Source organism: Vidua chalybeata, chromosome 29 (genome assembly GCF_026979565.1).
Source record: "Vidua chalybeata isolate OUT-0048 chromosome 29, bVidCha1 merged haplotype, whole genome shotgun sequence".
Taxonomy (NCBI): Eukaryota; Metazoa; Chordata; class Aves; order Passeriformes; family Viduidae; genus Vidua; species Vidua chalybeata.
The window spans coordinates 3,387,809-3,412,426 of NC_071558.1; the positions used below are offsets into that span (position 1 = coordinate 3,387,809).

General features: G+C 64.3%; 1 protein-coding gene across 6 annotated transcripts; it reads left to right on the top strand.

Annotated features, from left to right (window-relative positions):
• Window positions 1-1,493: 1,493 nt before the first annotated feature.
• LOC128801406 (transgelin-2-like) lies at window positions 1,494-18,730 on the top strand. Of its 6 annotated transcripts, none has more exons than XM_053967269.1 (23): window positions 1,494-1,849; window positions 2,247-2,438; window positions 5,705-5,857; window positions 5,982-6,133; window positions 6,270-6,402; window positions 6,536-6,677; window positions 6,837-6,982; window positions 7,088-7,230; window positions 7,342-7,482; window positions 7,560-7,676; window positions 8,051-8,201; window positions 8,300-8,423; window positions 8,495-8,670; window positions 8,762-9,012; window positions 9,096-9,180; window positions 9,535-9,705; window positions 9,833-9,878; window positions 10,501-11,697; window positions 12,189-12,334; window positions 17,604-17,812; window positions 17,887-18,061; window positions 18,131-18,233; window positions 18,311-18,730. In XM_053967269.1, exons 1-23 carry the CDS (start codon window positions 1,798-1,800, stop codon window positions 18,450-18,452), a joined length of 4,347 nt encoding a protein of 1,448 aa, XP_053823244.1. In that variant the 5' UTR covers window positions 1,494-1,797; the 3' UTR covers window positions 18,453-18,730. The 6 variants fall into 6 exon arrangements, with proteins under 6 accessions (XP_053823244.1, XP_053823245.1, XP_053823246.1 ...); XM_053967270.1 differs by having other exon boundaries at window positions 6,285-6,402; XM_053967271.1 differs by lacking the exon at window positions 2,247-2,438.
• The last annotated feature ends 5,888 nt before the right edge of the window (window positions 18,731-24,618 follow it).

The following is a 24,618-nucleotide window of genomic DNA, read 5'->3' on the forward strand; positions in this document are numbered from 1 at the left end:
GCACCGCTGGCAATCCAGCTGTGCCCTGCCCAGATGTGACCAGAATTGGGAAGGGGTCTCACCACGGGGTGTGGGGTCACCCCAAAACCCCGGGGCCACACAGCTGCCCCTGGTGCCCCGTGGTGGGGTTTGGGGACACCTGTGTCCCCCAAGCGATGCCACAGCGAGGCCATACCAGCACACAGGGCCGTGTGGAGGGCACATGCCCGGGGCACAGCCAGTTTGGGGTGCCCAGCCCTATGTGGGGGCAGCACGGGGACAATGGGGACACAGTGGAGACGATGTGGCTGTGGTGGGGACGCCGTGGCCGTGGTGGCAGTGCTGGACAGTGATGTCCAGCCTAAGCTCACATGGGTCAGAGCAGCCAAAAGCTGCTTACGGCAGAATTATTGCCCTTAACCCCGCTGACTCCGCACTGTCCTCAGAGTCCCCCGGGCTCAGGGGGCCAGGCCGGGCCGGGGGGGGGCTCCACGGACCCCCCACCCCCTCCAAGGGGGGCTGCGCTGGGGGGGCATCGCCCCAGCGCTGCTCTCGGGGCTCCCGTGTGGCCGGGCTGGTGTCACATGTGCGGGGTTTGCTCGTCCCTCGAGCCTGGCTCTGCGCCTGGGACGCACCCAGGATGTCCCCGCTGTGTCCCCTCCTGTCCCCCCAGGCTGGCGAGTGGCCCAGCTCCGGCTCAGGCCGTGGGATGGGGACATAGCACTGGTGGCTGTCCCCGTGTGGGGACACATTTAGGATGGGATTAGAGAGCAGGATCTGGGATGGGGAAGGGCAAGTGGGGAGTGCTGGCACAGAGGGACACACAGAGGGGACAGAGGGGCCGTAGGGCTGGACTGCTTGTCACAGCTCCCAGTGCCACCCGCCTGTCCCTGTGTCCCACGGGGGGATCGCACACCCAAACCCCACCCACGTGTCCCGTCCATGTCCCATCCATGTGTCCCATCCATGTCCCACCCGTGTGTCCCCTCTTTGACCCACCACAGTCCCACCCCTGTGTCCCCTGTGTGCCACCTGTGTTTTCCAGGAGTGTTTTGCCTGTGTGTCCTGCCCGTGTGTCCCACTCGTGTCCCATCTGTGTCCCCTCCACGGTCCCACCTCTGTGTCCCACTCGTGTGTCCCATCCATGTGGCACCCCTGTGTCCTATTCATGATCCCCCGTGTCCCCCCGTGTCCCACCCTATGTTCCACGTGTGTCCCACCCGTGTGTCCCACTCGTGTCCTCCCTCTAGATGCCCCTCCCGCAGCCCCCCGTGCCTGCCCCGGTCCCATCTGTGCTCCCCGCTGTGTCCCCCCATGTCCCTCTCGCTTTCCCCCGATATTCCCCTCCGTGTCACCCCACATGCCCCCCGGAGCCCTGCCCCATTCCGAGTACTACATTTCCCAGCATCCCTCGCTCCCCGCTGCCTCGCTCCGCCATTGGCCGCCTGGGGAAGCGTTCAGCGGCGTCTCCTGATTGGCTGTCGCCGCGGCAACAGGCGGCGGGGGGCGTGGCCGGGGCGGCCCCTCCCGCCATCGCGGGTTTGTTTGCGGCCGCCCGGTGGCGGCGGCGGCCGGAGCCGAGTGGACCCGGACGGACCCGAACCGAGTCGGAAAGAGCCGAAAGCAGCCGGGAAGAGCCGAGCGCAGCCGAGCGCGGCCGGCCGGGCATGAGGAGCGGCGGGACGCGGAGCCCCCCGCGCCCCCCGCCCGGGGCCGGTGCCGGTGCCGGTGCCGGTGCCCCCGGGGCTGCCCGGCCGAGCCCGCCGGTCCGCGGGCCCCGGTGACGCCGCGGGAGCCGCCGCAAAGGGGGCCTGGGCTATGCGGTGGTGGCTGCGCGCCGCCGTCCTCAGCCTGCTCGCCGGAGCTGGGGGTGAGGGGCCGCCCCGGGAAGTGGGGGGTTGGCGGCGGGGCCGGTCTGGCCGGTGCCGGGCCGCGGGGCTCGGGGGCGGGGAAAGGGTTCCGGTGTGTTCCGGTGTGTCCCGGTGGGGCCGGTCCTGCCAGTGCCGGGGAAGCGTGAGGAGGCGGGGGACAGCTGGGGGCAGCGGGGGCGGGGTGCTCCGGGGGCGGGAGGAAGGTCCCGGCGTGTCCCGGTCTGTCGCGGCGGGATCGGTTTGGCCAGCGCCGCGTCCCAGAGAGCCCGGGGCGGGGGCTTCCGTGGGCAGGGGAAGGGTCCCGGTGTGTCCCGGTGTGCCCCGTGCCGTCCCGCCCCCATTCCGCTTCATCCCGGCGTGTCCCGTCTCACCCGTGGCCCGGTGCCGGTCCCTCAGGCAGCGGCCGGAGCGAGCCCCGGGCCGTGGTGGGGCGCGTCGGGGGCAGCGCGGTGCTGGGCTGCGGGCTCCTGGGCGCACACGAGGCGCGCCCGCCGCTCTACGTGATCGAGTGGGTCCGCTTCGGCTTCGTCCTCCCCATCTTCATCAAGTTCGGGCTCTACTCGCCGCGCGTGGACCCCGAGTACGCGGGTGAGTCGCGGGGACGGGGCGGGCGGGGGTTCCCGTGGGGTGTCCCGCGTCTCCACTCGCTGTGGTGGGGTCAAACCGGGTGCTGCTGGTGTTTCACCACATTAATCCCACTCCCGGGGAAGTGGGGGGCTCTTCTGGGGGTCTCGGGAGGCGGGAGGGGACGGTGAGGGGCCGGGGAGGTCCCTGCAGCAGGTGAGTGCCAATCCCCATCCCCAGGGATGGCAGGAGGGATGGGGGTGCCCAGCTGGTAGAGGGGATGCAGATCCCTGCCCAGCCTGGCAGCGGGAGGGATCGCCACAGGGTGAAATCTGGGAAGAGCCCCCAGCCCACCCCCGTGGCTGTTGGGGCATCTCCTGCAGGGTGGAATGGCCGAGCCCTGCCGTGTCACCGTGGGCCACTGCTACCGGGGTGCCCCGTGCCGGGGGCTGTGGGCACTGCCTCGGCCCGTGCGGGTTGCCTGAAGGTTGAGGCTGGGAAGGGGATTTCGGGGGCGCTGCTAATTGGAGCAAAGCTGGGCCGGGGACGGGCTGGGCGTGGGAGGGGGATATTGGCTGCTTTAGCGGGTATTTAAAGTGAGCGGTGGCAGAGCCAGAGGAATCCCAGCGAGCGGATCCCTGCAAGCACGAGGGGAAAGCCACAGGAGTGTCCTCTGGGCATGGGGAGTGCTGGCAGCCCATGGGTGATTTGGGCTGAGCCCAGCCCCGACGTTGTGTGCCAGCCACGCACCTAAATCCATGCTCTGACCCTTGCTCGGGGGGCCGTATCACAACCCAAACCTTACTGCCAAAATTGTCCCCTGCCTAAAAATCACCTCGGTTGGGATGCCCACTCTCCACCCTGGCCGAACGGGAGGGTACAGATTTTGGGAGACGCCTGAGGACGCTTTCAGCAGCTCCGACTTGGCTCTGCGGGACCAGCGGTGACAACGAACCCCCGGGCAGGACAAGGCACCTGCTCTCTCGAGAGACCTGGGCTGGGCTCCTGTTACCTGAGCGCCGAGGGGCCCCGGGGCTGCCGCGGCTCCGGTTACCCAGGAAGGGGCTGGCAGCGCCCTGCCTGGGCTGCCCGCAGCCCCCCTCCCCCGTTGTCCCCTAGTCTCCGCCGCTAGCGCGGCCCCCGGGCTGCGGGAGCAGATTGGGATCAGCGCTGGTGGCTGGAATGAGGGCGAGCTGGGTGGGCAGGGGGGCTGGCGGCCGTCGCCATGGCAGCGGGGTGGCTTGTTTTCTATCGGCTGGGAAGGGATGGGCGCTGGGAAGGGCAGGGGCGGTGGGTGCAGGGCGATGCCAACCCCCTCTCTCCGGCTCTTCCCAGGTGGATCGGATCAGGTGTCACCACTGCTGTCACCAGTGTCACTCCTGGGGAGATCGGGGTGTCCTGGGGACAGGGTGGGCTGCAGCTGCCTCTGTCACAGCGCTTGGTGGGATGGGGTCGGCTCTCCCCTGGGTGCCACCACCACCCACGGTGTCACGGGCCACTGTCCCCTGCCCTAGAAGAGGGTCGGTGGTCTTTGGCCTGGCTCAGACCCCCTCTCCCTGGCTCTGGCCGCGTGGCGGGGGCTGTAGCCCCCTTTGTGTCCCCCCCCCCCTTTGTGTCCCGCTGAATGTCGGTTGCCAGGCGCGGGGGGATGCTGGGCCACAGGGTTTTGTTTTTGCAGGGCGGTGGAGGAGGAGGAGGGGTCTGGGGCCAGCACAGGGGGATTAGGGGGAGGCTGAGGGGCGTCCCCAGGCCGCTCTGATCCCTTCTAAAGGGACCTTTGTTCAGGAGCCGGTTGCTCCTGCCGCGCCTGGGGCTGGGGGCTGGCAGCTGCTGGGGCTTCCCACAGCTTCCCAGAGCTGTCCCACTTCCCAGGTCTGGCGGACCCCTCGTCTCACAGCTGTGGGGTGAAGGCAGAGGGGTGGGAGACAGCTCTGGGCGCTGTGGGAAAGGTTTGCACGTGTTTGTGTGCAGGATTCGCACGGCTCAGGGTGGATCTCGGTGCCCAAACCCGCCTGCCCGGCTCCTGCCACTCCTCCTCCTCCTCATCCTTGCCGGGCTTGTCTGGCGGGACACGGAATCCGGCAGGACACGGAATGCCAATCCCGCTGCCAGCGGCGCCCGTGCGGTGCCAGCCAGGACTCCGGTGCCTCGGGCACTGTGTGGGGACTGCCTGTGACATCGGGTGGAGCTGGCAGCGGGGTTCCCCAAAACTTCCCGTGTTGGGAACCCCTCGGAAAGCTGCAGGTCCTGGGATGCTGATGGAGCATCGTGGGCTGCTCTGGTGCTTCCGGTGCTGGTGCCATGTCCCTACCGAGCTGTGCCGGGACCAAAATCACCTGGCATGGCCTGGGGGTGCCCGGGGTGGCAGTGCTGGCCCGGGGGTGCCGAGGTGGCAGGGAAAGAATGGATGCCCAGGATGGATGCCCACGGAAGGGGGTGCTCAGGGCAGTGTTGCCCGGGGAAGGGGATGCTCGGGGCAGTGGGTGCCCGAGGAGGGGGATGCCCGGGATGGTGGGTGCCCGGGACAGGGAGTGCCGGTGCGTTCGTTGGGGGCCGCTGCCCGCGCACCCCGGCCTAGGCTGAGCCAATTGCCCGCTGCACTGTGAGCCGATTATGGCTCTGATAATAGCCCGGAAGATTAACGGACTGCGCCCGGTCTCGCTTCGGCCCTTATCCCTCTCCTCATCAAAGAGGCCGCGGGGCGTGGGGCTGGCACGGGGCGAGGACCCCACGGCCTGGGGGAGCTCCGGTCGCCATGTCCCCCCGGGGAGCTGCAGAGCTCGTTCCTGCGAGGCGGGCGGGGGTTCACTGTGACCCCCCCGTGCTGCGGGGAGCCGGGCCGCTGCGGGGGTGCCGGGACTTAGAGGGCTCCTCAGGGTGAGAGCGCCGGGGGGGCTGCCAGGGGAAGGGAGAGTCCTCGGGAAGGGGGAAAAGGGGTCGGGGGAGGGGTGGGCAGCTGGAGGGATGCTGGGACCAGTCCTGCCCGACCGATGGGAGCGATGCTCGAAGTACGTGGACCCGCCATGCTGGGGGGACCCCGCCGAGGCCACCCTGCGCGAGGGCGGGTGACAGAGCCATTGTCGCCTCCTCTCCGTGTCACCCATGTAGTGTACTGCTGGATGTCGCTGTGACCAACTTCTGGCACCGTCGTTCCCAGCCCCCCGCGGTGCCAGCGTGGGCGGACACCCTGGGGAGGGGGTGACCCGGGAGAGGGGTGGCCCCAGGGAGGGCGTGACCCGGGGGAGGGGGTGGCCCGGGGACGTGGCTGTCCCTGAGCCGCTGCCGCGCAGGTCGTGTGCGGCTGGAGGAAGGTGCCTCGCTACGCCTGGACCTGCTGCGTGCCGAGGACCAGGGCTGGTACGAGTGCCGGGTGCTCTTCCTCGACCGACACAGCAGCGACGCTGACTTCCAGAACGGCACCTGGATCCACCTCACCGTCAACGGTACCGGTACCACCCTCAGCTGCTCTGCCCACATCTCCCAGGGCTGGCACTGGAAACGCTGGGCTTCCACACTGAGTTGAGCCAGATCTGGGGGTGAGGGTTTGGATCTGGATTTGCCTTCCAGCACCCCCCACATTCCTGGAGACCCCCCCTGCGTTTGTAGAGGTGCGGGACCAGGCTGCACTGAGCCTGACCTGCAGAGCTGTCGGCAACCCCCAGCCTGTTGTCACCTGGAAGAGGAGTGACCTGCCTGTCCAGAGCGGGGACACGGTGCAGGTGAGGGTGACAAACCCTTGGTCACCCCTCTGTGGGGTGTGGCCAGACGCTGGTGCCCATCCCCACTGTGGTGGCACCTGCCTGCTGTGACCACCCAGTTCACAGGGCATGTTGCTGTCCCTTGGCCGTGCCACAGCTGGTGCCATTGCAGGTGAGGAATGGGACGCTGAGCATCGCCGCCGTGGAACGTGCCAGCGCGGGCACCTACACGTGCCACGCGTCCAGCAAGGAGGGCACCGTCACCCACACCACCCGTGTGCTCGTGCAGGGTAAGGACAGGTGATCTCTCAGCCCTGCCCATGGGCTGGGGACATAGAGGGAGCCATGGCATGGTCGGTTTTGGGAGCAGCTGGGGCCATCCCCTGTGCCCAGCCCTCACTGCCCCTCTGGCCCGCACCCCAGGGCCACCCATCATCGTGGTGCCACCCCAGAACATCACCGTCAACATCTCCCAAGATGCCTTTCTGGCATGCCAGGCTGAGGCGTATCCAGGGAACCTCACCTACACCTGGTTCCAGGGCAGCAGCAACGTCTTCCACCTCAGGTACGGCAGCCACGGGGATGGCACCAGGGCTGCTGTGCCCCCAAACCTGGCCCTGAGTGCCAGGGCCAGGCTGGGTGTGTGGCAGGGGCAAATCCATCACCCCAGGGTGGCAGGCACAGTCCCAACTGTGCCACTCATGGCTGTGCCATCCCTTCCCAGCCACCTCCAGGCTCGGGTCCGTGTCCTGGTGGATGGGAGCCTCCTGCTGCAGCGAACGACCCCGGACGACGCTGGGAAATACACCTGCACCCCCAGCAACGGGCTCTGGAAGCCGCCTTCTGCCTCAGCCTTCGTCACAGTGCTCTGTAAGACCCCCTCCTGCACCCCCAAGCCCTAGGGGGCCCTGCTGTGGGGGCTGTGGTGGGAACAGGGGTGCCCCATGGGGACCCCAGCCCCGTGTGTCCCCGCAGACCCAGCACAGGTGACCACCATGCTCCCGGAGACCCACCTGCCCAAGGGCATGCGGGGCGTGATCCGCTGCCCCTCCAGGGCCAACCCCCCCCTGCTCTCCGTCACCTGGACGAGGGACGGACGCCCGCTGGAGCTAGACAAGGTAGAACCACTCCCAGCACCCTTCCCAAATGTCTCCTCCTCACCCATTCCCCTCTCCCAGCTCCTTCCCACCTTCCCAAATCCCTCCTGCTCACCCATTCCCCTCTCCCAGCTCCCTGGCTGGTCCGTTCGGCCCGATGGCTCCATCGTCATCGCCACGGGCAACGACGACGCGCTGGGGCTGTACCGCTGCACGCCCTACAACAGCTACGGCACCGCCGGCGAGTCCCGGCCCACGCGCGTCCTGCTGAAGGTGAGGAGCCCCTCGGGGTCCCCTCCTGGCTCTGCACCCCCTGCCAAGCCCCCCCAAACTGCCCCTCTGCCTTGCAGGACCCTCCTGCCTTCACGGTGCGGCCCAAGGAGGAATATTTCCAGGAGGTGGGCCGGGAGCTGGTGATCCCCTGCACGGCTCACGGGGATCCCCCACCCACCATCACCTGGGTGAAGGTAGGGGCTGCTGTTTTGGGGGTCAGCTGGGCCCCCCCGGGGATAGAGATTGCTTTTGGCCTCCAGGGCATCACTCCTGGGGCAGTATTCTTGTCCCTACATCACTCCTGGGGCTATGTTCCTGTCCCCACTGGGTCCCATCCCAAACTGGGGTCCCATCACATGGTTCCTGAATGGCCTGAGGTCACTTTGCTTGGCTGTCCTCTAAAAAACTGACAAAACTCTGCCCCTTGCCCTCCAAACCAGCCCCATCATGGTGGGCCATGTCCCCCTTTTCAAATCCCCTTGTCCCCAGTGTGGCAGTGTCACAGTCCCAGCCCTGCGTGGGGTGGGGTTGGTGGTAGCCCCCCCATCAGCATGTCCATGCCCCATAGGTGGGCAGCATGGGGAAGAGCAGTGCCCAGGTGGATGGGAACAGCAGCCTTGTCCTCCACCCCCTCATCAAGGAGCAGCACGGAGTCTGGGAATGCACAGCCACCAACCAGGTGGCCAGTGTCACCACTGCCACCTCTGTCCACGTACTGGGTGAGCTGCCCATCACTGGTGGGCTGGGATGGTCCCGGGGTGGGCACGTGCTGGAAGGGATGGTCCAAGCCCCCCAGTGTGACACTGCTTCCTGCCAGGTACCAGTCCCCACGCTGTCACCAACGTCTCTGTGCTCCCACTGCTGCTGGCAGCCAACATCTCCTGGGAGCCAGGCTTTGATGGAGGCTACTTCCAGAGGTTCAGCGTCTGGTACACCCCGCTGTGAGTGCCCACCCCTGCCGTGTCCCCGCAGGGGCCTCAGCTCCGGGCTCACGGGTCCCTCCTGTCCCCAGGGTGAGGTACCCACCGCGGGCACACCATGACTGGGTGTCACTGTCAGTGCCAGCGGGGGCTCAACACCTTCTGGTGGAGAACCTGCAACCAGACACCAGTTACCAGTTCAGCGTCCTGGCCCAGAACAAGCTGGGCAGTGGCCCCTTCAGCCAGATTGTCACCTCCATGCCCAGGGGTAAGTGGAGCTCCCCAAAACACCTCCGGTGCCCCCAAGCACTCAGGATGCTCCTGTTCCCACCTCGTGCCAACCTCTGCATTCTCCCCAGGCTTCCCAGTGACCACAGTGTCTCCGGAGCCACCAGCCATGACTGTGCATGTTTTCCTGTCCCCGCCCCGGGCTCTGACGGCCAATGAGACCATGCGGGGGGTTCTGCTGCGCTGGGACCCCCCTGCCCATGCCTCGGTGGCCCTGAGCGGGTACGCGCTGGAGCTGCGGCAGGACAAGGGCGGCTGGGAGGTGCTGGAGCGCTCCATCCCCGGCACTGACACCCAGGTGCTGGTGCCAGGGCTCATCAAGGTAAGGTCTGGCCGGGTGCTGGGGTGGGTTAGGGCTTGGTGGCCACTGTGGCCACGTGGCTCATGGCCCTGTGTCCTCCCCAGGACACCTTCTATGAGTTCCGACTGGTGGCCTTTGCTGGCAGCTACATCAGCGACCCCAGCAACACGGTGAACGTCTCCACGGCAGGTAAGGCTGGGCTGCCATGCTGGGGACAGAAACCAGAGGTGGGAAACATCCAAATTCCCGAAGGAGAGCCCCCTTCATGCTGCTCCCACCCCCCTGGCCCTGCTGCTAAACTGGGGGCATGGACAGAGCAGGACCCCCAAGGCTAAAGCTAGGGTAACAGCTATCAGGACTGCTGGCTTCAGCCTCAGGGAGCAGAGCATCCCTTCTCCTGGTGCCCATGGTGGGGGGCACAGTCCCCCCAAGGGCAGAGCAGCTCTGATGGGGCAAGAGCTGAGCCTTTGCTATGTCCCCATGATGCTAGTGACACATGGTGGGGGGCTGTGCCTGCCTGATGGGGTGCCCTGTGTGTGGCAGGGATGGAGGTGTACCCGTCCCGCACGCAGCTGCCGGAGCTGCTGCCACAGCCGGTGCTGGCGGGGGTCATTGGGGGGATCTGCTTCCTCAGCGTGGCCGTCATCTTCAGCACCATGGCTGCCTGCATCATGAACCGGCGCCGCGCTGCACGCGTCCGCAAACGCCACCAAGGTACCAGGGGACAGGGGGCAGGGGACAGGCCAGCCTGGGTGGGGACTGAGTGGGGGCTGCCGTCTCATCCTCATCATGTTTTGAGTTGCTCGCCGTGTGATCCCTCTGTGTTCTCATGGCCTTCCAGATCCACCACTCGTCTTCTCCCCCAGCAAGAAGCTTCCACCTCCACAGTAAGTCACGCCACTCCATTGCCACGCTCCCTGCCTGTCCTGCCATGTCACTGCCGTGATCCCTCCATCCCACTCCCTTCCTGTCCTGCTCCCACCATGCCATGTTCCCTCCCTGTCCTGCCATGCCATGCCATGCCATTCCATACTCCCTCCCTGTCCCTCTCTTGCCATACCATACCACATCTCATTCCCTCCCTGTTCCACTCCTGCCATGTCACACCTCTGGCTTTCACTCCCCCAAATCCTGCTGCCTCTCACCCCACTCCTGGCCATGCCACACTCCCCTCCCTCTCCCACTCTCTCCATGTCATTCTCCCTTCCATCCCTCTCCCTCCCTGTCCCACTCCTGGCCATGCCATGTTCCCATCCCTGTCCCTCTCTCTGTCCCATCCCACTGCACTCCTCATCATCCCTCTGCCACCGGCTGAGGGCACATGGACAGCCTGGAGACAGCCAACCCTTGCTGCCACTGCCCAAGGGTGTTAGGAGCGGGGTGCTGGCGCCGGGGCTCCTCCCGTGTGCTCCCTCCAGGCAGTTTTGGCTGAAGAGAAGATAAGGAAGTGCAGGAGCAGGGCCTGGCAGCACGGCTGGGGGTGCTGCAGCTGCTGCCTCTCCCTTGCAGCAATGCTCGTGGCCCTGGTAGCCCCGACAGCACGGTGAAGCTGAAGCTGCAGCCGTCGTCGTGCCGGAGCCTGCACCGGACGCTGCTGTGGGGTGAGAAGGCTGGCACCAGCCTGGGGCTGAGCATTGCCGGCTCCCGCTACCCCGGCTACGAGAGCCACGGCCGGGAGCACATCCCGCTGGAGCGCATCTGCCGCGGCCCCGATGGGCGCTTTGTGGTGGAGACCGACCCGCGCCCGGAGCCAGAGCCTCCGCGGGACCCCCTGCAGCCCTACCGCCAGCTGCCCGCCAAGGAGGAGGAAGATGAGGAGGAAGAGGAGGAAGATGACAAGCCTGTGTGGCACAGGGGGGTCTCACTGCGCCCCCGGCCTGCAGGGCTGCCCCGCCGGGGTGTCCAGGCCTCCGGCCACCGCCACGGCTGCTACTTTGGCTACAGCAGCAGCAGCCCCGTGGCCGAGGCCGTGGCGTTGAGCATCACCGACGTCAGCCCCGTGGCTTCTGCCACCGCCACCCTGCCTTACAGCGCCGTCCAGGAGCCCCCCGGGACCCAACACGGCCCCCCCTGGGACTCACCGCCCCGCCAGGGCTCCCCCCGGCCGGACGCCAGCCTCCCGGTCTCCCCTGGCCCCCCGGCTATCAGCGGGATCCTGCAGTACCTCAGCCTGCCCTTCTTCAAGGAGATGTGTGTGGATGGCGACTGGCCCCCCCCAGAGGAGCCGGGGGAGCCCTGCAGTGCCGGCGCCCGGCCGGAGCCCCCCGCCAGCCCCCCACACACGGAGCGGACGCTGTGCCCGGACTGCATTGAAACAAGTGCCAACGCCACCTCCCCCCCCGCCACCGCCGTGTTCCTTGAGCCCCCGCGGCTGCCCGTGGGCCCTGCCAAGGCCTCGCTGCCCGGCTCCCCCTCCTGGCCCCGCTCCCCCAGCCCCGGGCCTCCCCCCCAGCCAGCTCCACATCTCCGGACTGAGGCCTCGGGGCGGCCGCCGGACACTGCAGCCCCGGAGAAGCTCCCGCGGGGCAGCCTGACCAGCCAGAGCAGCGGCCGGGGCAGCGGCTCCTTTCTGCGGCCCCCCTCGCTGGCACCGTCCCTGGGGGGTGCCTTTCTGGGCACCCCAGTCGGGGACGGGGGCAGCTGGCACAGTGGGGGCTCGGCAGTGGAGGAGGGACGGGGCAGGACGGATGCTGGCGCCGGGAAGAGGTGAGCCGTGGGCAGGGCACTGGGATGAGCTCCTGCAGCGTGTTGGGGCAGCTCTGGGCCTGTCCCACGGAGCTGGCATGGGGTGTCCTGGCATGGAGCCACCTCGCTGTCTCACAGCCCTGCAGTGCCCTTGGGACACCCCCTCCTCTCTGTCCTTGTCACGAGAGACCACTCCAGTTCTCCCCCAGCATCCCTGCCAGCTCCCCACATCCCTCGGGGCAGTGCCCCTGACGCTCATCCCTGGGCACCTGTGGCTTGGGGTCTCTCCTGACATTCATCCTTGGGGTCTCATGCCCATCCCTGGGCTCTGACACCTCAGGGTCTGCCCTGACCTCCATCCCTGGGCTCTCCTATCCATCCTCAGGGTTTCACACCCATCTCCTGGGGTTTCACTTTTTTGGGGTCTCCCCTGGAGCCCATCCCCGTGGTCCCACACCCATCCCCGGGGTCTCACGCGCTCGGGGGCCGTGTCCCTCGCCCCCTCCCCGCAGGAGAAACACCTCGGTGGACGAGAACTACGAGTGGGATGCAGAGTTCGCGCTGGAGTCGGAGCTCCTGGAGGCGCTGCAGCTTTACCGGGGCGCGGCCCCGGCCCGGCCCGGCTCCTCCATCGCCCTGCGGGACCTGCAGCGGCACAGTGAGTGCGGCCCCCCCGCGCCCCCCACCCCCGTGCCCAGGGCCCCGTGGCCGCCCCGGCGGGTGCCGCGGCGGGGCCGGACGCTGCCTATCTCCCCGCAGAGCCCGGCTCGGCCCCGGTGAGCTCGGTGTCGGCGGAGGCGTTGGGGACGGGGAGTCCCCCGGAGCGCGGCCAGACCCCCCGCTCCGAGGGGTTGGGGGCGCGGCGCCGCAGGGAGGGGGCCCAGCAGCGGCGGCAGCGGGTGGGCGCCCGCGGGTGCTGCTCCGAGCGCTTCGAGGTGGCCACGCTGCTCTAGGGACCCCCCGGGACCCCCCGGGTCAAAGGATGGGCGGGGGGGGAATAAAGAGGCGTGAGAGCAGCTCTGGCTCCTGTTGGCAGGGGGATCCCCAAGGCATCCAGGGTTCTGCCACGTCCCCCCTCCTTCTAAACCCCCTCTTCCACTCCATCCTACGCCCCCCTCCATCTTCTCAGTTGTTCCCCATCTTCTCGGTGTTCCCCTCCCACGTCGTCCTGCTCTCTGTGCCTTGTGCAGGCTCCCCCATTCTCCCGTGTCCCCATCTTCACCATTCCCCACTCGCATCTTCCTGACCTCCCCCTATCAATCCCACTCCCCCTCATCTTCCTGGTACCCCCAATCTTCTCGTGTCCCTCTGCGAATTGCTCTGTCCCCCCGTTTTCCTCATAATCCCATTTTCCTCATGTCTCCCCTCATCTTCTTCCCTTGGGGTGTCCCCCCATCTTCTCGCTACCTCTCCCCATTTCCTCAGTGTCCCCCATCGGGTTTTCCCCCCATCCTGTCGTGTCCTCCCCATCTTATCTGGGTGGCCGCCATTCCTGTCCCCTCTCCAATGTCCCTGTCCCCTCCCGCTTTCCTCAGTTCCCCCCCCGCTCCGGGTTCCGGTGTCCCTCCTTCGGTTCTCCCCCTCTCTCGGGAGGGCGTGGCCCGCGCGCTCATGCCCTTATATGGCCACGGCGCGGGAGCGCGCCACCGAGGGGCGGGGACAGGCGATGACATCACCGGGGGGTCGCGCGTGGGCTCCGGCGCGGGTCGCGTCGGGTCACGGACGTTGGTCACCCCCCCATGCCCCCATCGTGTCCCACTTTGTCCCCCTGCCACACCCACCCCTGTCTCCGTGTGTCCCTCTGTTTCTTCCTCCTGTGTCCCCCTGCCATGCTCACCTCTCCCCTTGTGTCCCCCTGCCACGCACATCCCATGTCCCCCATTATGTCCTCTTGTGTCGCCCTGCCACGCCCACCCCATGTGCCCTTTTAGTTCCTCCTGTGTCCCCTTGCTCCGCCCACTTCATGTCCCCCCCGTATTCCCATCGTGTCACCCTGTCACATCCACCCCTGTCCCTCGGTGTCCCCCCATCATGTCCCCCTGCGATGTCCACCCCATGTCCCCCTGCCTGCTGCCCATTGTCCCCTGGCCCTGCCCCACATCACACCGTCTCTGCCCTTGTGTGCCCCTCATCCTGCCCTCTGTCCCTGCCTGAGTTTGTCCCCAAGGACCCCTCCCCCCTTCCCCCACTGTGCCCTTTGGGTGACCCTCACATCGTCCCCACCTGTGTCGCCCCAGAACGGTGCCCTGTGACATCCCATCACCTCCCTGTGGTCCCCAGCCTTGTCCCCCCCCCCCCCCCACCCCGGCTCCTTCCCTGTGCCACCACTGGGGTCCTGTCCCCAAACCATCCCCTGTGTCCCCTGGCTGAGCCCTCCCGGGGTCCTGCCCCAGTGTCACTGTTCATATCACCCAGATCCCTTGGGACCTTCCCGCTCCTGTTCTGTGTCACCCTGGGCCACCCCCCCTGTGGATCCTTCCCCCTGTGTCACCCCTCAATCTCCTGCTTTGTCACCCCTAAGTTCTGCCCCTGTGTCACCCCTACCCCTACCCCTGTTCCTGCACCTCTCTGTCACCCCCTGACCTTGTTCCCCCCATGTCACCCCTGTCCCATGGATCACCCAGTGCCACTTCCTGCCCTGCTCCCCTCCTCCACATGTCCCCCACCTATGTCCCCAAAGCCACAGGAAACACCACCCGAAATCCCCAGGGGACACCCACAACCCTTAGAGTGTTAAAGTCACCCCACCCTGTGGCACCTGTGGGTGCATGGAGGGCAAGGGGACACTTCTGGGCTGGTCCACAGTGTGACAGTGCCATAACAACCGAGCTCTGGTGGTAGGACAGTGTGACAGTGCCATCACAGCTGAGCTCTCGTGGCACTCCAGCCGAGCTCTGGGTGGGCTGGGCATGGCGGGTGCTGAGCTGGGTGCTGAGGGGTGGGTGGCGTGACGGGGACACTGCAGCAGTGGCCCTGCCACCGGTTCTGGAGGCGGCCGGTGGCCTCTAGCCGAGGTTTTGTTTGTTGTTTTGGTGGCGCTTGCCATGGAGACGGGACTTGTGCAAACGCCATCATCTCTGCCGCGCCACCAGGGACACTGCGGGTGCTGCGGAGGCCACGTCCTCCCCCCGACCTTCAGCTGTCCCCTTGCCACCAGAGCCAGGCCCTGGTTGTCCCCATCATCATCACAGCAGGGTTCTGGGACCCACCACGTGCCACTATGGGCATTGTCCCCATCACAGCCTCACTCCTTGCTGCCACCATGAGAGGTTTTGTCACCACAGCCCCCACCAAAATCCTCAGGGGGTTACGCCCAGCCTGTCCCCATCATGGTCACTCTGTCCCTGCTACTGCAGCCACGCTATCCCCACCACAGCCACTGTCCCTGTGTCCCTCTGCCACCACAGCCACTGGCCCCTGTCCTCACTGCAGTCATTCAGGCCGCACCCCAGCCATCCCATCCTCATCTCAGCCACCACAGCCACACTGTCCCCACACAGCCCTGTGTCTTTCTGTCACCACTGTGTCCCTGCAACAGCCACCCCATCGTCACCTCAGCCACTACAGTCACCCTGTGTGGCACTGTCACCACAGTCAGGCTCTCTTCACCTCAGCCACCACAGCCAGCTGCCGTGTGTGACACTGATCACCGCAGTTCCCCCCATCCTGACCTCAGCCACCACAGCCACCCTGTCCCCCTGCAGCCCCTGTGTCCCCCTGCCACCACAGCCACTCTGTCCCTGCCACAATCTCTGTCCCCACCACAGTCACTCACGTTGGCCATCAGAGCCACCCCGTCCCCTACCACAGCTACATTGTCCTCACCACAGCCACCCTGTCCCCACCACGACAACCCTGTCCCTGCCACGGCCACCCTGTCCCCGTGCTCCCCCCCCCCCGTGTCCCCTTCCCGGGGCGGGGCTGCCCCGGGGCGCGGTGCCGGCTCGGTCCCAGCCCTGGCCGCGGCCCCGGCGGATCCCGCCCCGGGGGCGGGCGGTGCCGGGCGGTCCCGCTGACATCAGCCGTAAAAGGGCGCGGGCGGCGGCATCCGGCACTGCCGCCCCGGGAGCGCGGGACTGGCGCCGCAGGTAGGGAGGGGCTGGCACCGGGCACCGGGCGCAGGTGGGCACGTGATGGATGGGGATGTGGCACCGGGTACCGGGAGCGACACGGGCACCGGGAAGGAGATGCGGACCTGGACAGCGACAGGGCGGAGATGGGAACCGGCTCGGGACCGGCCACCAGTCCCCGGGGCGCGCCGAGTGTCTTCTGGGTGTCCCCCCCGCCCCGCCAGCCCCGGTAGCGGTTGCGGCCGGACCGCGCCCGCGGAGCCGCCGGGACACGCGGCCGCGCCCGGGAAACGGGACCCGGGTGCGGCTTCCGGCCCCGCCGTGCCGGGAGCCCTGGGGCGCGCCCGCAGGGCTGGCTCCGGTCCTCTCCCCGCCGCCGCCGGGGTGGCTGTGTCCCCCCGGTGTCCCCTCCTCGCTGCCCCCGGGGGGCTCTGGGCACCCTAGGGTGGTCGAGCCCTGATACAGTCTCTCGCTGCTGTCCCCGGGGTGTGTCAGGTTTCCCCAGGGTGGCCTTGTGCTGGTTGGGGTCCCCTTCCTGTCGGCACTGGAGGGTCTCGGGGGTCCCCAGGGTGGCTCGGTCCCAGCGGGGCTGGGTACAGCCCTTTCCCTGCCAGTCCTAGGAGAGAACTCGGGGGTGCCCAGGCTGTCCCTCGGGTGGCTGCCCCATAACTGGGACCTTCTCTGCCCTCACGATGGCCGGAGGGTCACCAGCCCTGGGTGCAGCCCCTCCCGCGGAGTCCGGAGGTCGCCGGGGCAGCGGGGCTGGGTCCGGGTGTGTCCCCATCCCGCCTGGGCAAGCTCCGGCTGGGTCGGGAAATGATCCCAGTTCCAGCTCCTCTTTGTTTCCCAACACCTTGGCCCCCGGCCGGCCGCTCCCCACGCCACCCCCCGCGGGGTCCCCGTTTGCCAGGCCTGGTCCTGGAGACCTCCACGGTGGCCCAAGGCTTTGGCTCTGGGGGCACACCTGGCTGGGGTCCGTTTTCTGACTGTCCCTGAGAGCAGCACGTCCTGGGGCTGCTCCTGGTTACAGGACCCCCGAGCCTGAAGCCCGGTGTGTGACAGGGGTGAACTCTGCCCCGAGCTGAGCCTGGCATCTCCGGGTGTGGGCTGCGCAACCCCCGGGCAGCAACTGCCACATGTGCCCAACTGGGACAGGGCCACCGGGCGGGCAGGGCCACCTGCACGTGTTCTGGCTTCTCGGTGCCCCCAAATGCCAGCGGGGCAGGACAGGGCGTGGGGGTGATGCACGAGTGGGCAGCCTCATGTGCCCACCACGGCACTGGTGGGCAGATGGGATGGAGAGACCCCGGGGGCTCGGGACACCCTGGCTGTACAGGCAGGGCCACTCTGCTCACGTCCCCCATGGGCATTATCTCCAGCACGGGTGGCACTGCTCCAGTGGCACCTTGCCATAGCACCTGGCCAGGGGTGGGGTCTGGCTGCCCCGCCGGGGTGGGGACACCGCTGCCATCAGCCCTGGCCTCACGCTCCTGCGCCAGTCCCGGATCTGGCTCCGGGCCCAAGCAAACGGGCGAGATCCACAAACAAGCTCCAACCAGCCCCCGGCGCCTGCAAAGTTCACGCGTGCAGTGGGGCTGGGCCACGGGATGGGGATGCTCAGGGTGGCACAGAGGGGTCACAGTGCTGCCCACCCTGCCCGGGGACAGCTGCCCCTCGGGTGGGCACAGACCCAGCGCCTGCTTCCAGCCAGCTGGGCAGGAAGAGGGCAGAACCTGGGCAGTGCCTGGCATGGGTGATAAGGCTCCACACCAGACATCCAGGCAGGATGGGGCTCTGCCACACCGAGGGCGGGTGCTCCAGTGTCACCAGAGCCACTGATGGGTGCCATCCCCGCAGACCCCCCTGCTGTCAGCATGGCGAACCGGGGCCCATCGTATGGGCTGAGCCGGGAGGTGCAACAGAAGATCGACCGGCAGTACGACCCTGAGCTGGAGCAGGTGCTGGTGCGCTGGATCCTGGCGCAGTGCGGCGGCGACGGCGGCAGCGCGGTGGCACAGCCGGCGCCCGGCAGGGATGGCTTCCAGCAGTGGCTGAAAGATGGCACGGTGAGTAGCCCTGGGGCCAGCCAGGATGGGGGCTGCACACCTGACCCTAACCCTAACCCTGTCCCTGCCTGCAGGTGCTGTGCCGGCTCATCAACAGCCTCCACCCGCGGGGGCAGGCGCCCGTGGCCAAAATCCAGGCGTCGGCCATGGCCTTCAAGCAGATGGAGCAGATCTCGCAGTTCCTGCAGGCGGCTGAGCGCTACGGCATCGCAGCCACCGACATCTTCCAGACTGTGGATCTCTGGGAAGGTGAGTGACCCGGAGGCTGTGGGGTGGAACGGGATGGAGACGGAGCTGAGCCTGCTGTGGGTCTTCCAGGAAAGAACATGGCGTGCGTGCAGAGGACCCTGATGAACCTGGGCAGCCTGGCTGTGGCCAAGGGTGACGGGCTCTTCGTGGGAGACCCCAACTGGTTCCCCAAGTAGGTGGGGGTGCTGGAGAGGGAGGAGGCGGGGCTGTGGGGTCCCTTGGGGATGCTGACACCCCCTGTGCCCGCAGGAAGTCGCAGGAGAACCGGCGCGTCTTCTCCGAGGACAAGCTGAAGGAGGGGCAGAGCGTCATCGGGCTGCAGATGGGCACCAACCGGGGCGCCTCGCAGGCTGGCATGACGGGCTACGGGATGCCCCGCCAGATCCTCTGAGCCCCTCCGGACCCCCCAGGCCTCTGCCTGCCAGGGGCCCCCCCCCAAACTGCCTTAACCCCTTGCCGTGGACCAGCCGGGTGCCCCCCGGCCCGGGCAGCTGCCCCCTCGCCACTTTTGTCAGGACCAAAGTCATTTTTTATTATTATTATTTGGCTGGGTGGGGGTGGTGCTGCTGTGCCCACCCCACCGCCCCACAGTGCCTTGGGGGCTGCTGGAGGGCCCCCCCAGCGTGTTGGGGAGCAACCCCTGTGCCCCAATAAATGGATCCTCTTCTTTCCGGGCCTGAATAGTCGTGATTTGGGGCTGGGGGGAGGGCAGCGGGCTCCTTGCAAGGGGGGACCCCGGTCTGGGGGTGCAGGGACCCCACGGCCATGTGGAGGGGCGGGGCCATGGCCAAGGGGCGTGGCTTGGGGCGGGGTCAGGGGGGACTGGGTGGGGCAAGAGCAAAGAGGATGAACGGACGGGGCAATGAGGGAGGGTTTTGTTGCTGCTGTATCGCAGCGCCCCCTGCTGGTCGGGATCGCTCCCTGCAGCGCCCCCTGCTGGCCGGGCGTGCTCTATGCAGTGCCCCCTGCCGGCCATGGTTATAACTGCACCAAAGATGAAAAGACATCTTTTTTCCCCCTGAGCAGTTGAGAAAGTTCTGGTTTTCTGTTGTTTGTTCTGTTCTACTTATTTTCTAGTAAAGAGCTGTAATTCCCTTTTCTACATTTTTCATCAGAAAGCCCCATATTTTTAAAGTTATAATGATCTGGAGCGAGGGGGTCTTCTTTTCCATTCCTGCCCTCCTTGGCAGACATTTGTTTTTCAAACCAAGATGCGCAGTAAGGAAAGTATTCCACTCCCATTTCTCGGGGGCAGCCGAGATCTGGCCCCCGGGAGTCCGAGGGCAGCCAGAGCCATTTTGTCTGGGAGCAATCCTCGGATATTTGTTATTGATTACGAGGGACTGGGAAAACGAGCAAAACTCGCCAGCTGTGGCTTGACTAGATTGACCTAAAACTTTCAGAACACTAAATAAATATGAAAGATGGGAGAGTCCTGGGTGTCATCTCCGGTGTCAGGACAAGGAATGGACAAAGTCAGCACAGGTGGATTGTGCAGGAGCTCAACCCTGCCTGCATGAAGGTTCGGCCAAAGGATGAAGCAGAGTTTGGGTGTTGACCTCAAACCTATGAAATGACAAACAAGTGGGTTCTCCTAACCAATTTAATCTCCTAAAATATGGAAAAAAGGGTTCTACCTTTTTTCTACCTTTTTAAAAATGTTCCCTTAATTTAAATCTCTCAAATGAAGGGGAAAGGGGAATTTTCTCAATTTAAACCTTTAATAAGGAAAGGCTTAAAGTGAGGGCTTCCCCTCAATTTAAAGTGAGTGTTTCCCCTCACTTTAAACTTTAATAAGATGAAAATAGGGGGTTACCTTAAGTTCAAACCCAAAAAATGCCAATACCAAGGGACGTGATGATGATGGAACCATAGAAATTCGAAGTAAAACACCCAAAATAAGCACTGTCATTCAGAATATCGAACAGCAGGTGGCTGGGGGGCAGAGGGAGGGGTTGAGGGGTAAAGGACGAGGGCTTGAGGGCTGGAGATCAGGGCTACAGGGTACAGCTTAGGAGGCAAGTTAGGGTACAGGAGCACCACCTCTCCCCCCAGCCCTAACCTCAGCCTAAGCAGCCCCCTAACAAGAGCCTTTTCCCTTTTCAGCCCTGCCAGCAGCAGCACCACACAGCAACCCTAACAGCGAGAGCACACCGGAACGCTCCCGCTGGGACAAGGCAGTGACCCTCACACCAGGGCAACGACAGAACCCTCAGAGGACAACGGGACCCCCTGGAGAAAGATAGGGATGACATCTGTGGGAAAGAGAGCAACAGGAAGGGTTTGGAGGCTGAGCAGGTTTCCTTGAGTGTTTTTGCATGACTATTGGGAATCTTTAGGGGATTTTGGAAGGCTTCTTAAGACTTGTCTAGTGTCTTTTAGGGCATTGTTACACCTTCCTAAGGGCTGTTTTAGAATTGCGTAGTGCATTTTAAGGGTCAGGATGAGGGTCAGACAGGCTGAACCACTGGAAATGCAGAGTATTACTGGAATGAAGTAAAAGGTTTTGGAAAGGTGCCAGTGGAGGGCACATCCTTGCTTGTCGGGAATTTTTGGAGGTGTCCGGCCACTCAGGGCCACAGGCCCCTGGAGACAAAGACCGGTCCTTTTCCCTGGGAAAGAAAAGTGGCCAGCCCAGGTTCCTGATGCCAGTTTGTAGGGTTCCCTTGAGACTGTCAGGGCAGCAGAGGTTTGAGGTGGGGGCAGCTTGGGTCTGCGACACATCTTCGATCGTTTGGATTTTTGGACGTTTCCGGCCACTCAGGGCCACAGGCCCCTGGAGACACAGAACGGTCCTTTTCCCTGGGAAAGAAAAGTGGCCAGCCCAGGTTCCTGATGTCAGTTTGTAGGGTTCCCTTGGGACTGTCAGGGCAGCAGAGGTTTGAGGTGGGGGCAGCTTGGCTCTGCGACACATCTTCGATCGTTTGGATTTTTGGAGGTGTCCAGCCAGTCAGGGCCACAGGCCCCTGGAGGCAAAGATCAGCCTTTTTCCTTGGGAAAGAAAAGTGGCCAGCCCAGGTTCCTGATGTCAGTTTGTAGGGCTCCCTTGGGACTGTCAGGGCAGCACAGGTTTGAGCTGGGGGCAGCTTGGGTCTGCGACACATCTTCGATCGTTTGGATTTTTGGAGGTGTCCGGCCACTCAGGGCCACAGGCCCCTGGAGGAAAAAATCAGCCTTTACCCTTGGAAAAGAAAAGTGGCCCGCCCAGGTTCCTGATGTCAGTTTGTAGGGTTCCCTTGGGATTGTCAGGGCAGCACAGGTTTGAGGTGGGGGCAGCTTGGGTCTGCGACACATCCTCGATCGTTTGGATTTTTGGAGGTGTCCGGCCACTTCAGGGCCACAGGCCCCTAGAGACACAGACCGGTCCTTTTCCCTGGGAAAGAAAAGTGGCCAGCCCAGGTTCCTGATGTCAGTTTGTAGGGTTCCCTTGGGACTGTCAGGGCAGCACAGGTTTGAGGTGGGGGCAGCTTGGGTCTGCGACACATCTTCGATCGTTTGGATTTTTGGAGGTGTCCGGCCACTCAGGGCCACAGGCCTCTGGAGACAAAGATCAGCCTTTTTCCTTGGGAAAGAAAAGTGGCCAGCCCAGGTTCCTGATGTCAGTTTGTAGGGTTCCCTTGGGACTGTCAGGGCAGCACAGGTTTGAGGTGGGGGCAGCTTGGGTCTGCGACACATCTTCGATCGTTTGGATTTTTGGAGGTGTCCGGCCACTTGAAGGCCACAGGCCCCTGGAGACAAAGACAGATCCTTTTCCCTGGGAAAGAAAAGTGGCCAGCCCAGGTTCCTGATGTCAGTTTGTAGGGTTCCCTTGGGACTGTCAGGGCAGCACAGGTTTGAGGTGGGGGCAGCTTGGGTCTGCGACACATCTTCGATCGTTTGGATTTTTGGAGGTGTAACGGCCACTCAGGGTCACAGGCCCCTGGAGACAAAGATCAGCTCTTTTCCTTGGGAAAGAAAAGTGGCCAGCCCAGGTTCCTGATGTCAGTTTGTAGGGTTCCCTTGGGACTGTCAGGGCAGCACAGGTTTGAGCTGGGGGCAGCTTGGGTCTGTGACACATCTTCGATCGTTTGGATTTTTGGAGGTGTAACGGCCACTCAGGGTCACAGGCCCCTGGAGACAAAGATCAGCTATTTTCCCTGGGAAAGAAAAGTGGCCAGCCCAGGTTCCTGATGTCAGTTTGTAGGGCTCCCTTGGGACTGTCAGGGCAGCACAGGTTTGAGGTGGGGGCAGCTTGGGTCTGCGACACATCTTCGATCGTTTGGATTTTTGGAGGTGACCGGCCAGTCAGGGTCACAGGCCCCTGGAGGCAAAGATCAGCCTTTTTCCTTGGGAAAGAAAAGTGGCCAGCCCAGGTTCCTGATGTCAGTTTGTAGGGTTCCCTTGGGACTGTCAGGGCAGCACAGGTTTGAGCTGGGGGCAGCTTGGCTCTGCGACACATCTTCGATCGTTTGGATTTTTGGAGGTGTCCGGCCACTCAGGGCCACAGGATCCTGGAGGAAAAAATCAGCCTTTATCCTTGGAAAAGAAAAGTGGCCCGCCCAGGTTCCTGATGTCAGTTTGTAGGGTTCCCTTGGGACTGTCAGGGCAGCACAGGTTTGAGCTGGGGGCAGCTTGGGTCTGCGACACATCTTCGATCGTTTGGATTTTTGGAGGTGTCCGGCCACTTCAGGGCCACAGGCCCCTAGAGACACAGACCGGTCCTTTTCCCTGGGAAAGAAAAGTTGCCAGCCCAGGTTCCTGATGTCAGTTTGTAGGGTTCCCTTGGGACTGTCAGGGCAGCACAGGTTTGAGGTGGGGGCAGCTTGGGTCTGCGACACATCTTCGATCGTTTGGATTTTTGGAGGTGTCCGGCCAGTCAGGGCCACAGGCCCCTGGAGGCAAAGATCAGCCTTTCTCCTTGGGAAAGAAAAGTGGCCAGCCCAGGTTCCTGATGTCAGTTTGTAGGGTTCCCTTGGGACTGTCAGGGCAGCACAGGTTTGAGGTGGGGGCAGCTTGGGTCTGCGACACATCCTCGATCGTTTGGATTTTTGGAGGTGTCCGGCCACTTGAGGGCCACAGGCCCCTGGAGAAAAAGACAGATCCTTTTCCCTGGGAAAGAAAAGTGGCCAGCCCAGGTTCCTGATGTCAGTTTGTAGGGTTCCCTTGGGACTGTCAGGGCAGCACAGGTTTGAGGTGGGGGCAGCTTGGGTCTGCGACACATCTTCGATCGTTTGGATTTTTGGAGGTGTCCGGCCACTTGAGGGCCACAGGCCCCTGGAGACAAAGACAGATCCTTTTCCCTGGGAAAGAAAAGTGGCCAGCCCAGGTTCCTGATGTCAGTTTGTAGGGTTCCCTTGGGACTGTCAGGGCAGCACAGGTTTGAGGTGGGGGCAGCTTGGGTCTGCGACACATCTTCGATCGTTTGGATTTTTGGAGGTGTACGGCCACTCAGGGCCACAGGCCCCTGGAGACAAAGATCAGCTCTTTTCCTTGGGAAAGAAAAGTGGCCAGCCCAGGTTCCTGATGTCAGTTTGTAGGGTTCCCTTGGGACTGTCAGGGCAGCACAGGTTTGAGGTGGGGGCAGCTTGGGTCTGTGACACATCTTCGATCGTTTGGATTTTTGGAGGTGTAACGGCCACTCAGGGTCACAGGCCCCTGGAGACAAAGATCAGCTATTTTCCCTGGGAAAGAAAAGTGGCCAGCCCAGGTTCCTGATGTCAGTTTGTAGGGCTCCCTTGGGACTGTCAGGGCAGCACAGGTTTGAGGTGGGGGCAGCTTGGGTCTGCGACACATCTTCGATCGTTTGGATTTTTGGAGGTGACCGGCCACTTCAGGGCCACAGGCCCCTGGAGGCAAAGATCAGGCATTTTCCTTGGGAAAGAAAAGTGGCCAGCCCAGGTTCCTGATGTCAGTTTGTAGGGTTCCCTTGGGACTGTCAGGGCAGCACAGGTTTGAGCTGGGGGCAGCTTGGCTCTGCGACACATCTTCGATCGTTTGGATTTTTGGAGGTGTCCGGCCACTCAGGGCCACAGGCCCCTGGAGGAAAAAATCAGCCTTTTTCCTTGGGAAAGAAAAGTGGCCAGCCCAGGTTCCTGATGTCAGTTTGTAGGGTTCCCTTGGGACTGTCAGGGCAGCACAGGTTTGAGCTGGGGGCAGCTTGGGTCTGCGACACATCCTCGATCGTTTGGATTTTTGGAGGTGTCCGGCCACTTCAGGGCCACAGGCCCCTGGAGACACAGACCGGTCCTTTTCCCTGGGAAAGAAAAGTGGCCAGCCCAGGTTCCTGATGTCAGTTTGTAGGGTTCCCTTGGGACTGTCAGGGCAGCACAGGTTTGAGGTGGGGGCAGCTTGGGTCTGCGACACATCTTCGATCGTTTGGATTTTTGGAGGTGTCCGGCCAGTCAGGGCCACAGGCTCCTGGAGGCAAAGATCAGCCTTTTTCCTTGGAAAAGAAAAGTGGCCAGCCCAGGTTCCTGATGTCAGTTTGTAGGGTTCCCTTGGGACTGTCAGGGCAGCACAGGTTTGAGGTGGGGGCAGCTTGGGTCTGCGACACATCTTCGATTGTTTGGATTTTTGGA